Here is a 14834-nt window from a genome sequence, read left to right as displayed (position 1 = left end):
AAGCTGTCATATGTCCTGCACCCAAACTGCGGGTGACATCCAGTGTTGGCAGTGTGTTTCCCCAGGCCCTTTGTCTCCACAGTGAATAGCCCTCATGTCTTTCTGATGGCCTTTTAAATGTAGGAGATTCTTAAAATTGCATGTAGATACACAGACAGCCCTTCAAAGTGACAAACCCCAAGAAAACAATTAGTTTGCATCACTGCATCGCCGATGGCAGGGAGACGCTGTGCTTCGAAGCATGTGCGCTCGCCTCTGTGGTGACAGGGGTGTTCAGGTCCCACCTGTCCCCTCCACGGACACCCCTGGTCCCAGGCGTGGGGAAGGGCTGGGGAGAGGAGGGAGGTCAGAGAGGGCTGACTGATGGGGATTTCTATTTTACTACCAGAGGAAGATGCACCCTGGCCCCAGGGAAGGGAGGGGAGTTGGGAGGAGGTGTGGGAAGGGAATGGTATTTGCAAGCACCAAAAGTCACCACCGGTGAGAAAAGGAAGGTGGCTAATTTCCATGCCAGTCCAGTTCTCCCAGAAGCTGAGCTGAAATGCTTGCAAGCAGCCGCCAGCAGGTGGGAAGCTCCACTCTCCGGAGGCAGACGGACTTAAAAATCTCAAGAACGGTCTGGAAAACCACTAGCAAAGAAGCTGGCAGTTGAGGTCGTTGTGAAGGTTGGCAGGGTAGAGGAGGAAGGAGAGGGATGACTTTTGCACGTGTGGAGCAGAAGGAGGAAATGACCATTCTCAACACTGATGTCCCGGTTACTTTTACACTGATGTGGTGCAGTGCGGGCTGATGAGTTGTGTCCTGGCCCAGACCACAGAGCTCAAGCACTGGATTAGAGTTTTAAGGAACCTGGGAACATGTATGTCTGGTGGTGGACCATTTTAAATTGCTGTCTGGGTTTCAAGAGCAGGCTAAGCTTCAGTTGTTCCACCATACGCCCCCACTAGCCTTCACGGAGGACTGAATGTGACTGTAAGGGGGAGAGCACAGCCTGGAGCGGGAGGAAGAGGGGCTGCCCTTTGGGGCTGCCTGCACTTACCCTGGGGTGGGGTGGTTGGGTAACCACATCTTAGAGAAGGGCAAGTCAAGTTCCACCTCTGCCTTGGCTAGGGATAGTCCGCTCGTCACTGACATCTTGTTTCTCACAAATGGGGAGCTGAAGGGCTTGCAGACAGCACTTCCCTCCAACCCCGGTGCTCCTCCCCACACAGCCTTTCCCCTTATAGTGAGACTGGCAAGTAGACGGATCCGAATTTGGGGTTTGGGTTTTTTCCTCCAAAAAATGCAACTTCACATCAATTCGACTCCATCTTCTGCAACGATGTTGCAGTCCTTTTTCTAAGAACTCATCATTTTATAGTAACACATTTGTTTGTGTACATGATGTCTCTTACTACAAGAACATCCAGAAGAGGCAGCAGATATGGTAGTGTGGAGCAGAAGGGGAAGGAGACTGTTAAGCCCTGTCATCTTGCTGACCATCCACATGGGCTCAGCATATGATGAGATACAACACTGGGTGCCAATCTGTGATGGTTGTACCCAGTCTCTAGGGCCTACTTCCACCTGCAGAAAGCTGCCATGGACTTCACCAGCATGCTCATGAGTGAGGACGTCAGGCAGGCGCTGACTGCAGATCCCACTACAAGGTGCCGTGCATGGTGGAGGTGCCATATGGGATGCTGCAAATAGGACAGAGCTCCCACAACTTAATTGTGCTTCTAATCAGTGGGATCCACTAATCCGTGGTACTGTAGCTCCTGTTACCTGAGGTAACTACTTTAAGAGTCCAAAGGGTGGGTGTTACCCTATTTTCCATGAGCAGAGTGCTTTCCATCGAAGGCTGTCATCGGAGTCTGCCTGTAGGAGCTGTGTCTGTGCAGGGTTAGAGAGGAGGACAGCTCTTCAGCTGTCACCTCGAGATATTTAAGGCAGATGATCTGGGCAATTCCACACGAGGCTTCTCCCTGTGAAAAGGCTGCGTAGCTGAGACGGATGAATAATCTGGCCCTGAAGTATTTATAATTAATTATATTTCCTGTTGCCTCCCGGTCTTTTCCTCTGTGTTTAATCTGTTAATTAGAAGTAGGTAATCAAGGATATGTTGAAAACATCTGCAGCAAGTGTTGCCCTCATATTTCCTGCTCTGTCTACCCACTCATCAGCAGAACTGTATCAGTAGAGATCCTGAGCTTACCTTGCTAGGAACACCTCTCACCTGTGTAATGCCATAGCAGCGTGGAGACGCTGCCTTTGAGGGCAGGCACCGAGACAAGGCGCCTACCCCTCAACAAGGGTAGTTTGTGAATTTGCAGTATGATCAGCTGCTTCATAGTAACTCCCCTAGGCCAGCTCTTACTCCGTATTAGATTAAAAATAGCTCAGTGGATGAGGGGCTGGCTGCCGCGCACCATCGCTGTGACATAGCATCATTTCTTCTCGTCACCTTTGTCCTGAAAGATATCAACCTGTTTCTCTCCTGGCTTTTGATTTACAGCAATGCCGTCTCCCCAGCGTTTCAGCGGTGAAAGCATTATCATTTGGAGTGACCTTGACATTACCATCTCTGTGCCATGGTACATTGGGCTGATGTTCAGAACCCGGAAAGTCAATGGCATGTTAATGCAAGCCAACGCTGGGACTGCATCCAAGATCAACATTCAGGTAAAATTGTGGCTGCCTTTGGATAGAAAAGAATTAAGAAGTTCCCCCCCATCAGTGGATATGGCCACATGAACTACATAGCTTTGTCCACCCAGCTAAATGCACATTAATAAATGCAAATTATTGTCATCATTGTGATCATTGTAAAATTGAGATTAGTTGGTTTAAGATTTTTTTTTTTAACAGAATTAGTAGTCTGGATTAATATAGATGCCAAAAAAAATGTATCTCTTGGTTGTTTTGGGGGTTTTTTTGTCAGTAGGGTAAGTTAGCTTCTGAATGTCCAAAGTTAAGCCAGGAGTAACTTTGGGAACGCCAGCAAGCATTCCCTTCTTTACTGTTGGGGCTTTTTTTCCTTTTGAGTTGTCTTAGGAAATGTTATTATCTTTCTCTCTGCCCCCTTCTGCATCAAATACAAATGTGTAGCAAAAAATAGACATGATTTTTTATTTCAACAGATACTGAACAACTACGTGCAGTTTGAAGTGTACAGTGGCCTGAGCCAGGTTGCTCGTTTGAAGATGACCCAGTCACGAGTCAGTGACGGGGAATGGCATCATTTGTTAATAGAGCTGAAGAGTGCTAAAGATGGTAAAGACATCAAGTACCTCGCTGTCATGTCCTTGGACTACGGGATGTACCAGGTAAGGCAGCATCATAACTTTGCAACTGAGCGCTACAGAAATGTTTTAAGGAGAAAGTAGGATAAAGGATTGTGGACAAATACTTAACGCTGTGAGCCATGTTCTGTAGTGTCTAATGAAGTTATATTAATTTATTTAGCCTAATGATAAGGTATCTCATGAACAAGTCTGTAAAAAGCCACATTCAGATATCTAGCTCCTTGCTGCTTTGATATTTTTTCTGTCAGCGACTGTCAGCTACTGCTTGACTCCGTCACTACAGAAAGTAGGCTGTCTGTGTCACAGAGGATGATAGTGCTTCTTATCGACTGTCCTTTTCCTCAACAGAGCACTGTGCAAATTGGAAATCAACTACCTGGACTGAAAATGAAAAGCATCATTGTGGGAGGTGTCTCTGGAGACCAGATCTCTGTTCAGCAGGGATTTTATGGCTGTATGCAGGTATGAAATGAAAAGTGTAGCAACAAACTTGGAACTTTTAAGAAAATACCCATGTGAAAATGTGGGCTTTTCTTTTTCATCCATCTGCAAACATTTCTGTTTCCTCCATCAAAATATCTAAGAATCAAAATATTAAAGTCCACCCACTTTCCCAGGCACGGATCTGGTCTCACAGGGGAACAGCATTTGAAAAAAAACATGGGTTTGGCTCATCAGGTGCTATTTCTTTAAAATGTAGCCGTATGGATTAATGGAAGTAGTGAAACATATTACTGTATTCTGAATGAAGACTCTAATTTAAAAATAATTGTCTTTTGTCACCAGGGAGTAAGAATGGGAGAGACATCTACAAATATAGCTACACTCAACATGAAACAGGCTATCAAGATCAACGTGAAGGAGGGTTGCGAAGTGGATAACCCCTGTGATTCCAACCCGTGTCCCCAGCACAGCTACTGCAGTGACGACTGGGACAGCTACTCCTGTGTCTGTGACCCAGGTAAACCAGCGACCGTCGCGTGCACTCATCCAGGAGCTGGATCACATCCTCATGTGCTCGTCAGAAGAGCAGCAGCAGCAGCATGCCTGCAAAGCGCTCGTCTTCTGATTCTTCCTCATCCAGTCAGTATTATCTTTCTAAGCCTCACTGTAGCACCCTTGAAACTGCAGTCATGGACTGAGGATCATTTGTTCTAGGCAACATATCAACCAAACAGAAAGACGGTTTCTGGTCCAAAGGGCTCTTTCCATGCACCTCCCCTTTTTCTTTTTGTCTGTTTTCTTTTTCTTTCCCAGCCTTTTCTGCTGTTGGATTTCAGTCTCACACCCTGCATCCTAATCGAGATACTTTGAATGTTTTCTCTGTTTTGGTGCATGTAGCCAGCACATGCTGTCAGCACCCAGCGCAGTCACCTCCCGTACACGCAGGGAGAGAATACAAAACTATTTGTAACACATGCCCTGAATATAAAACTGGGAACCAAAGGCACAAGGGTGCCTCAAGCATGTTAACAGACTGTTGAAAAGAGCAACCCACTATCTTTTTTGCTGAGAGGGAAAAGGGTGCCTTCTTTCTGACAGTATCTCAGGGGGAATCTACAGATTATTGAAGATGTGTTATTAGTGTATAGGCTTAAAATAGATGGTCTTTTGGAGACATGCAAATCGTAAATTACAACGGTTGCTGTAATTTTATGACCTTGTCTCCCCAGGGTACTTCGGGAGAGACTGTGTTGATGTATGTAACCTGAACCCATGTGAGCATGTCTCCACGTGCGTGCACAAACCTAGCTCATCCCATGGCTACACCTGCGAATGTGGACAAAGCTACTATGGACAGTACTGTGAGAGCAAGTAAGAGGATTATTTTTGTTCTTGATCCCTCCAAGTACCTCTTCTGCTAAGGCAGCAGTCCTCCTGCTTCCTTTTCTGCTTTGGTTAGCTTTCCTGTTACAATTTGAGTGCTCGTAGTAGATGGTATTTGGAGGCTCCATGCCCTTTGGTGCTCCTGAGCTCTCTTCCCAGAGACCAGGCAAACTTCTATATGCTGAGGAACCACTTTGCTTCCACAGCAGCTCAGGGGCTCGACCAACTGTGATGCATGACACAGCACTGCGTCTGACCTGCACCTTGTGGTGGGCTTGGCCTGAGTTTGCTCTGTGTCTCCTTCAGCTCCCCCAGCACGCACACACACACACACAGAGCGATGCATCCCGTTAGGTGGCCTGTGGCCAGATAAAATGGCTTTGCAGTTCGGATCCACTCCCTGGGCTGGCAAAAAGCCATCTCTTCAGGGCCGTCTGAGAGGCCTATGTCCTATATAGCTCTGTGGAGAAACGTGCTGATTCCCTCACCACTGGTTTCCTGGTCTCAGATAAGCATTCAGCAGCCGGCCTTATCCCAGAGACAGCACTTTGATTTACTGTAATATGGGCCATTCATGATGTGCAAATGAAGTGCATTTGTCTGCCCATTTAGGAATAGCTCATGTGATGTTTCCTTCCCTTTGAAAACCACAAGCTTCTTCCTCCACCTTTTGTTGTGTGGGCTTGCGGATGTTGGCCGTGCTGTTGCCAGATTCATCTTTCATTCCTCTGGATTAGCTACAGAGAGACGTTGTCCCTTGTCATTATCTGCCGACATCATGTCAAGTGCAGCATTGTGGTTTTTCGTATTATAAAGCATGGAAGTACAAACCTGGCAATTACCGTAAACAGAATTCGATGTGGTCTTTGAAACAGACGGCAAACAGCTTTTCTTCCCTAAAATGAGCAGCAGGGAGGGGATTCCTTGTGCATTATGCTGATCACAGACTCAGCAGTGTCGTCCTTCAGGCGGTTGCTTGATGAAGACTTTCAGCTAGCAGAGACCCTGGCCCCTTCCCAGAGCTCTCCTTGCCAACACTAGTGTTGGGGCACCTGTGGGACAAACCTGCTCAGAAGCCCACCCAGCAGAAAAAGAACCAGTGAAAACAAGGGTTATTCTGCAGCAGGGGTGGCTTTTGGGTTGATGCACAGCCTCTGACTAGCTGTGCTGCTCCGTTCATAGTCTGAATCAAAGCTGTCACCCTTCCCCCTTCCGTGTCCCCAACCACATGTGTCCTCCTGCTCCTCCCCTGCTGCAGACCAGGGCTTTTCAGACCTTGTGGTGAGCTGGCTGAGAAAGCCAGGTTGGCTGAAAGTAGTGACTCTTCTTCATAGGGTGAGCTTGCAGCCAGCTCTGCATCTGAGCCCGTGTCCCCGCGGGTTGGACAAGCAGTGCTGCCCACGGCGGGGGTGGGACAGGAACCCGCAGGGGTTGGAGGTGGGGTATAAAGCGTTGGGGAGCTGTACCCCGAGGCCGCTTGTGGCAGCAGGTAAACCAAGGCACGGGCTGAGCAGCGTCTGCAGTTGCCTGAGCTGTTGAAGTGCTGTCACAGCCCGGCACAGGCTCTCCAGCCTGTCCCCATCAGCGCTTTCCCCAGCACGGGGCTGGGGCTGGTGGGACCAGGACTGTTTCCACTAGGCAATGTGTGCCCCATCACCCTCTCCCAGAGGAAAGAGCACTTTATTTGCTCATATAGATGTATACTCCTTATAGAGAGGAGCTGGTCTTGAAAACATTTATAGAAGGATAACCACCAGGGTTTCGTAGCACTGATATTCTTTATCATTTTAATACAGTGTATATATATTTATATATGTATTGAGTCTTGACTGCTGCAAGTATCTCAACATGACACTCTCTGAGCTGATGGAGTTTTGTGCAGATTTGGCCCAAAGGCCTTTTTCCCCAACTTCTAAGAGGAAGCTTAAAAGAACTTTCTTTCATTGTGACATTCTTTTATAGGATCGACCTCCCTTGTCCCAGAGGCTGGTGGGGAAATCCCATCTGTGGTCCGTGTAATTGTGAGACTAGCAAAGGGTTTGATTCTGATTGCAATAAGACCAATGGAGAATGCCACTGTAAGGTAAGCAAGAAAAACCTGTCTTAAGTCAAAATTTCTTTAGTTTAAAAAGTAACTATACCACTAATAACTACAACAAGTGAGTTTCTGAGACAGAGTACACACGGTTGTGCTTTGTATGACATATATGCAGTGCAGTGTAGTTAATCTTTACCTAAAACATTTTGCTGGCACCGCCCTTCACAAAATCATACTGTGCAGCTCTTATCTTATTTGCGTTTGGAAAGCAAAACTGAGAGGATGAAAGCCTGGCTCTGATCTCTCTGACGCGCAGCCCGGTTTATCGGGGGAGATCAGGCCTGGGTGCAGAGGAGTGCTGGTGGTGTTTTGTGTATCACAAGTGAGTAATAGCCGTGAAACAGCTCGGGCCAGCTGGGTGAAGCTCTCCCCTCTGCCATGGGCCAGCAAAAGGCATAGCAGCTGGAGGGAGGGAAATAATAGGGGGCGAAACGCTGTCTGTCCTCAGTGCCAGCTCTGTCGAATTGAAGAGGAATTGGCCACGCACAGGCAGGGACAGACCGGGGGGACGTGGGAGGGGAGACGCCTCCCTCCTGAAGGTTTTACAAAGGACTTCTCACAATAGGTTTTACAATAGGCTTGAATTACATCAGAGGAGCTGCGCCTGTGCAGACCGGCGGCCGCGAATCTGGCCCCGTACTCTTTTTGCAGGACACACAGCAACTGTTGCGTTAAATAGAGTCAGTGGGGTGCCAGCAACATGCTCTTGTGTAATCGCGTAACGCCTCAGATCAAAAGCGTTTACAGATGTGGTTTGAATACGTGATCAGTGGTTGCTCTCCTCCCTGTACCTGAAACAAATGGGCAGTGCAGGAAGCTTCCTCTCTGGCTTGTTCGTGCCATACAAGAGTGGAATTGCAAAGCAGAGAAAACTGCAGATCCTCCAAGAACACGTCCGCTGGGCGCTGGCAGCAAGTGCACGAGGAGTAATGTGGTCCCTCTGCCCCCACTGCAAATGGTGGTCCAAATCGTGGGTCTCCGTGGGGCAGGGCAGTCCAGCCATCCCGCCAGCACTCAGCTCTGCCTCTCCGCATTGCCAGCACAGCACACCTCACATAGATATTACATTTTCTGTTAATAGTATCATCATTATTATCCTGTGCTTTGCAAATTTAGCCCTTTTATGATGCACACGCTGCTAGAGCAGGATTTCAGAAAAGCAAGTACTGTGGAATACAGGTCAAATACCTCGTGTCTGTCATTTCGCTTTTTCTAGGCAAATTACTACAGGCCCCAGAGCAGTGACACCTGCTACCCCTGCGACTGCTTCCCATCCGGCTCCCACACGCGCGCCTGCGACATGGAGACGGGACAGTGTCCCTGCAAACCTGGCGTCATAGGGCGGCAGTGCAACCGCTGTGACAACCCCTTTGCTGAAGTGACTGGGAAGGGCTGTGAAGGTACCTCCTTGTCCAGCAAGCGCTGCCGGCCGGCCGGGCTGTAGCTGCAGGGCCGGTGGGGAGACGGGGGGTGCAGAGCGGCGGGCACGGCAGCTGCGTCCCGGGGCATTGGTCAGCCCGGCCGGGTGGCTGCAGTGGGGGCAACGGGAGCTGCGGCAGCCTCAACCTGCACCCCTCCTCCCGAGTCTGTGCCAATATGACTCACAGGGAAAAAAGAAAAAAGCTCTTATTTCTTTAATTTTCATCCAATGGAAATATAGCTAGCTTGGAGGGCGGGGAGGGGGGGGCATGGACGGGCCAGAGCAAAACACTAATCCTAATTTTAGTTGAAACCTGAGTTCGTCTGGCAGGGCGGCAGTGTGTTGCTGTGCTGCAGCTGAAGAGCCTTCTGCCCGCAGAGGCTGTGCCGTGCACCCAGTGCCCTCTCCCTTTCTTCTCCGTCTTGCCCATCCTGCCTTTCCTCTCACCCACCCACCCTCCTCCTGGGATCAGCACAAAGCCGCTGCAGCCAGCCATCCCCCCACAGCGCGTGGGTGAAACGAAGGAGAAACGTTTTCCCACAAGAAAGGAGCAGGCAGAGATAGGCAGAGCCAAAATCCGGAGCCCCATAATCATCCCGAGCTCTCCTCTGCCTGTACCTGTCTGCCTGCGCTGCTGATGGCTTACAGCTTGGAAGGCGCTGCAGAGGGCAGGTATCCTGACGGGGCTTGGGAATTACGGGGAGGTCCTTCAGGCAGGTTGAAATACCTCCGTGTTGTGATTTTTATCGTGTCAGGAAAATCGCATAATTTCTTTTTGTGCTTTCAGTAATTTATAATGGCTGTCCCAAAGCTTTCGAGGCTGGTATTTGGTGGCCGCAGACCAAGTTTGGCCAGCCAGCTGCTGTGCCATGTCCTAAGGGATCAGTGGGTAAGTTGCCTGGGTAAAACATTAACTGCTTTATCTACATGCCTGTTTGAGGGGAAAAAAAAAGGAGTGAAAAAATGTGTACATAGGGAATGGCATTAATTCATTGGGTCTAGAGATTACAGCATAGTTCATGCATAGCATGGGCAGAAAAGTTGAGCTAGCTGAAACTCAAGAACTTTTAAAATACGTTTGGAATAGCAGCAATAAACACAGAAGTGCAGCAGATAAACACATATAAAGAACAGAAATTCTGTATCTGTATTTTCAAGAAGGCACAGTCCAATTTTCTATTTTCTGTTTACTCTATTAAGCAATTCTTACGCACGTAACTTTTAGTATCTAGTGACTTGTACGTGTTCTCTAGCGATACAGCTCCTCTGGGCAAAGATAAAATGAGGCAAATCCTTTACGTGATGATTGGTTTACTAGTTTTGCAGGCTAATAAAGCTAAGAGCTACAACAGAACTCGCGTTTTTTCACCCGGCATCTTTTCTCTAACCCGTAAGTCAGGCAGCTGAAAAACGCATTCAATGAAGCACGTGAGCTGTGTTGTTTCATACAGCGGGCAAATGGCAACCTCCTTTTTCACATGTGTTCCCTGAAAACATTTATCAGGTTTTTGCAAACGGAGTTCCCAATCTTTTCTGAAGGCTGTTCTGTGGGAAATGAAACATGTGTCTGATTTCTGGGCCTGGTAGCTCTGCTGCGGGCCCTTCGCGGGCTGAATGAGTTAAAAATGGTTATGTGACTTCCCCAGATATTACTGCGGGGAGGTCACTGCCTGTAGGTGTGCAGAAGCTCTGTAGTCAAGCTTCTGTTCTGAGGATTTTAGGAGACAGAATTGATTTTTATTTTTTTTTGAGTAAGTGAAGCATATTTACATTATTAAACAGTATAAGGCTGAATTAAAATAAGTTTTCTGCACTGTTCTTGTCATTAGCCCCAGTGTCTCTTCTAGCAAATAGGCTAGCAGGCACGGGCACTTACAGGACTTGTACGTTTTAAGTGATTTACAGAACATTCAAAAAAAGTAAGCTTTATAATAATGACTATTCAGACTAAGAACCTGAGGCTTAGTTGTATTCACCTAGTCACGGAAGAGAAATAATATAATTAGGTATTGTTCATTAATTATAATTCTTATTTAGATATTAGTAATTAAATGGCTTAGGCACATGCAGTGTGTCATGTGCAAGTTAACCAGCGCAATGTGAACTTTGAATTTGATAACTTGCGATTCACTGTGAAGGATCCACGGCCGAGAATTACATTTTAAAATGGTTTGACAAATAGTACAAAAAGAATAGGCTAAATGGAGCGGTAGGCTGCTCACAGACCATTCACAAGAGGCAAAAGGCAATTATAGATGTTGGCTGAAGTGTCTACCACGTTCCACGTGCAAAGATGCCGGCGTGTTTTGACATGAAGACAGCATTTATCTGGGAGGTCTTCCTATGTAGGCTATTGCACAGAAATCTGGTATGTTTTCAGAAATATTTAGGAAGTGCACAGTCTTTCTCATATTTGCTACAAATAAGTTGCTGAATTAATTTGAGAATGTTAGGGCAGCGAGGCCGAGGGCAGTTCGGCAGATCTTGACACTTGCATAACTTTTCTCTAAAGCTTGGGGAAACCGATTCATGAAGGTTAGTAGTCCGACTTTTCTCAGACAGGAATCCCAGTTTGGAAAGTGAAATATGTGCGTAGCTCTAAGAAACTTGAAAATGTAGGAAATCTGTCTAGGATATTTGAAATCTGTGAAGATTTGCCCAGCACAATTCAAAACATTGCTATTTACGATTAACGCTTCATTTCCTTCAGGAAACGCGGTTCGCCACTGTAACATTGAAAAGGGCTGGCTGCCTCCTGAGCTTTTCAACTGCACCACCAACACCTTTGTGGATCTAAAAAACATGGTAAGCTGTCTTTTCTCGGTTTTGCCTTTATTTTATAAAACGAACATCAGTTTGGACTCCAGTTTGATATCTGTGCACTCTACTTTTTTACTGAGTCCTTGAACTCCCTTGTTTCCCATCAGAGCCCCTGTGCTTTTCTGGTTCTCAGTTACATTTTCCATTGAATTGTCCTGTCCACCCATTCTCAAGACAAATACCATTTTAATCGAACAACTCCTTTGTGCCAAAAATCCCTAAATGGTGATTGTCTTTGTAACTAGAATGAAAAAAAAAAAAAAAGATACATCATTGGATTTTTTCTTCCTTTCTTGTCTCTGATTCAGAATGAGAAGTTACACCACAATGAGACCAAGTTGGATGGAGACAAAACCATACGGATCGCGAGAGCGCTGCAGAATGCCACGAAATACACACACAGCTTGTATGGCAACGATGTGAGGACAGCTTACCAGATGATGATCCGGGTCCTCCAATATGAGAGCCAGCAGCAAGGGTTTGACCTGGCAGCCACGAGGGACGTGGAATTCAATGAAGTAAGAGAGATACTATATACTGTGCTGAGCCTTTACAGTTCCCCATAAAAGTTTTATGGCAATGGATAATTACATTTGTCTTTGACCAAAGTGGAGCGAATGTCATGTAATTGCTTAATATGTTTCACAAATGAGTCAGTCTTCTTAATTTAGAATGGGATTAATATCATAGAATTGTTAGGGTTGGAAGGGACCTTAAAGATCATCTCGTTCCAACCCCCCTGCCGTGGGCAGGGACACCTCCCACTAGACCAGGTTGCTCAGAGCCCGTCCAGCCTGGCCTTAAAAACTTCCAGGGATGGGGCTTCCACCACCTCTCTGGGCAACCTGTTCCAGTGTCTCACCACCCTCATGGTGAAGAACTTCTTCCTAACATCCAGCCTGAATCGTCCCATCTCTAGTTTTAATCCATTACCTCTAGTCCTACCATTACCCAACATCCTAAAAAGTCCCTCACCAGCTTTCTTGTAGGCCCCCTTAAGATACTGGTAGGCCGCTATAAGGTCTCCTCGGAGCCTTCTCTTCTCCAGGCTGAACAACCCCAGCTCTCTCAGTCTGTCCTCATAGGAGAGGCGCTCCAGCCCTCTGATCATCCTCGTGGCCCTTCTCTGGACACGTTCCAGCACGTCCATATCTTTCTTGTAGTAGGGGCTCCAGAATTGGATACAGTACTCCAGGTGGGGTCTCACGAGAGTGGAGTAGAGGGGGAGAATCACCTCCCTTGACCTGCTGGCCACGCTTCTCCCAATGCAGCCCAGGATACGATTGGCTTTCTGGGCTGCTAGTGCACACTGACGGCTCATGTCGAGCCTCTCGTACTAACAACCAAAAGCAAAATTCTGCAAATGAAAAAATAATCAAGTTGATGTGTTATTCCTGGATAAAACATCTTTGTGCACCGTATTCCATTTTGTTGGAAAACCTGCCTGATGTGATCATTTTCATTTAAATGTGCAGTGAACTAACTTTGAGTTACTGACTCTGAAGGTTTCTTATAATTCAGTTTAGAAACACTCGAGTCATGTTTATTAAAGAGTTGATACATTGAAAGACACTCCATACTGTATTGATATTTTAAATGATGCTGGCACATACAAAAATACATGCCAGAGGACTTCTGCTAGTCAGAGCATTCATGAAAGACCCAATTATTACCAAAGACCTGACCAAGTCTGGAGAACCAGCTGTAGAACTTGTTTGGAGTTTTCTGTGGTCTGAAAATGTGAAGGTTGGATGACCCATGTCAGGCTGGTCGAGCTCTCCTCGTTGCCATGTGTCCTGCAGGGTATGGCTGTCCACGCTTGCCAATACTATTTCCAAGACCCCAAGCGTAGCACAGCACAGAGTCAAAGCCAAAAGACCCTGCTGGACCTGTGCTAGCAGACCCCAGAGCTCAGGCACCAGGGCAGGAATGCTGGAACAACCCTCCGTGGGCCGAGACTGGCCCCTGTGCTGGCCAAAGTGGTCTGGCTCCCTTTGAAGGTGTGCCGCACCCAGCTCACTGCTCACAGTACTGCAGGAGGTCAGGCAGACTTCAGGGTGAACTTGGAGACTCTGAGCAAGGCCAAGCTGCACCAGGAGAGGTCATCCCTTGGGAGGTGGGAGCAGGAGGAAATGTGGCTGTGAAAATTCCTCAGTGTCTTGGACTGTGCAGTCAACAGGAAGTGGGGAACTTCAGAAACATTCAACATTTTAGATGCACCAGATTTTAAGAGAATCAGTTTTACTTTTCCTAAGGAGACACTGTGCTGACAAACTTGTACCTGCAGGCTATGGAGTGAGGGAATTCCCCCGTCCAGATCTTGAGGAGAAACTTCATTTTTATCATGTTTTGTTAAGTAAAAAAAAGAATAAGCAAAAAAAAAAGGTTTGGAAACCTCTGCTTTAATGTATTATTCTCTGCACTTGGCACTGAAACTCATGCAGATGATGTTTTCAAGAACTGCCTACACGTTTTTAGGATAGGTCAGGAATTTGAAAACTAATGAGCAAAGCTCATGAGAAAAAGGAGGTAATATCCTAGGCTGAGGGAGCACAAGGGGAGAAGGAATTTATTTTTTTTTAATAGTCTCAGGTAGAAGCCTGAAAAATAGATAACTAAAAAACATCAATAACATTCACAAACACCGAGGAGGCCTGATACCAAGTACAGCATGTGTCTCCTGTGTTCCTGGGGAACCGTGTAGTGCTTCTCACCCTAGACAGAGGTAGGCACGCTGGCAGGCACGCACCACCAGTGCTGGTAGGCACGCACTCGCAGCCGCAGACAACTTAGAGAATGTAGCATCTTCCCCGTCTGCTTCTAAATGAAGCCTAAATATTTTCCTTGTCTATTTTAGAGCTTAAGGTGATCAATTCCTACCTTCATTTATGCAAATTTTACCTTAGTTAGGAGTTAGGTTTTGACACAACAGTGTAGTTCATATGTACACCAAGATTAAAAACTTCTTAGCATCTTTCCCATTTAAGCCATTTAATACTCACTTTTGGGGTCTTTTTCCATTCTGCCTGAGGGTCCCTTTGCATATTCTTGTAAGAAAGGGCAGAAGAGGCAGGTCGTCAGGTAGAACTTCCTTTTTAACACCATTTGTAAGCAACATAAAAACAGGAGGAGAATAACATGATCTGAGTTTTCTTATGTATTTTCAAGTTTATGCAAGGTAATATTTCCTCTTGTCATTCTTTACTATGTAAGTTTTCCTAGTTATCCAGGAATCAAAAAAAAAAAATCAAAATGAAAGAGAAAGTGATATGGCTATCTATAGCTTTCTTTTGATTTTTAACAGATCACATTGTTTTGATTTCTCTGGGGGAGTTCTTCCGTGCACATGCCAAGCGCTCTGCTTTTCTTGTCTCTCATCTCT

The 14834-nt window shown here is 46.6% G+C and overlaps 1 protein-coding gene across 1 annotated transcript in view; it reads left to right on the top strand.

Moving 5' to 3' along the window:
- Positions 1-14834, top strand: part of CELSR1 (cadherin EGF LAG seven-pass G-type receptor 1) — a 175054-nt gene that overhangs the window by 128948 nt on the left and 31272 nt on the right. The window contains exons 9-18 of the mRNA XM_074586485.1: positions 2498-2664; positions 3123-3308; positions 3636-3749; positions 4074-4248; positions 4961-5102; positions 7077-7197; positions 8429-8612; positions 9420-9521; positions 11343-11437; positions 11761-11970. Of these exons, the coding sequence (XP_074442586.1) occupies positions 2498-2664; positions 3123-3308; positions 3636-3749; positions 4074-4248; positions 4961-5102; positions 7077-7197; positions 8429-8612; positions 9420-9521; positions 11343-11437; positions 11761-11970 (1496 nt within the window). The remainder of the gene's footprint in view (positions 1-2497; positions 2665-3122; positions 3309-3635; positions 3750-4073; positions 4249-4960; positions 5103-7076; positions 7198-8428; positions 8613-9419; positions 9522-11342; positions 11438-11760; positions 11971-14834) is intronic.

The sequence above is a fragment of the Larus michahellis genome, chromosome 1, assembly GCF_964199755.1.
Source record: "Larus michahellis chromosome 1, bLarMic1.1, whole genome shotgun sequence".
NCBI lineage: Eukaryota > Metazoa > Chordata > Aves > Charadriiformes > Laridae > Larus > Larus michahellis.
The sequence above is the reverse complement of the archived record's forward strand: the minus strand, read 5'-3'. Positions and strand labels throughout refer to the sequence as shown.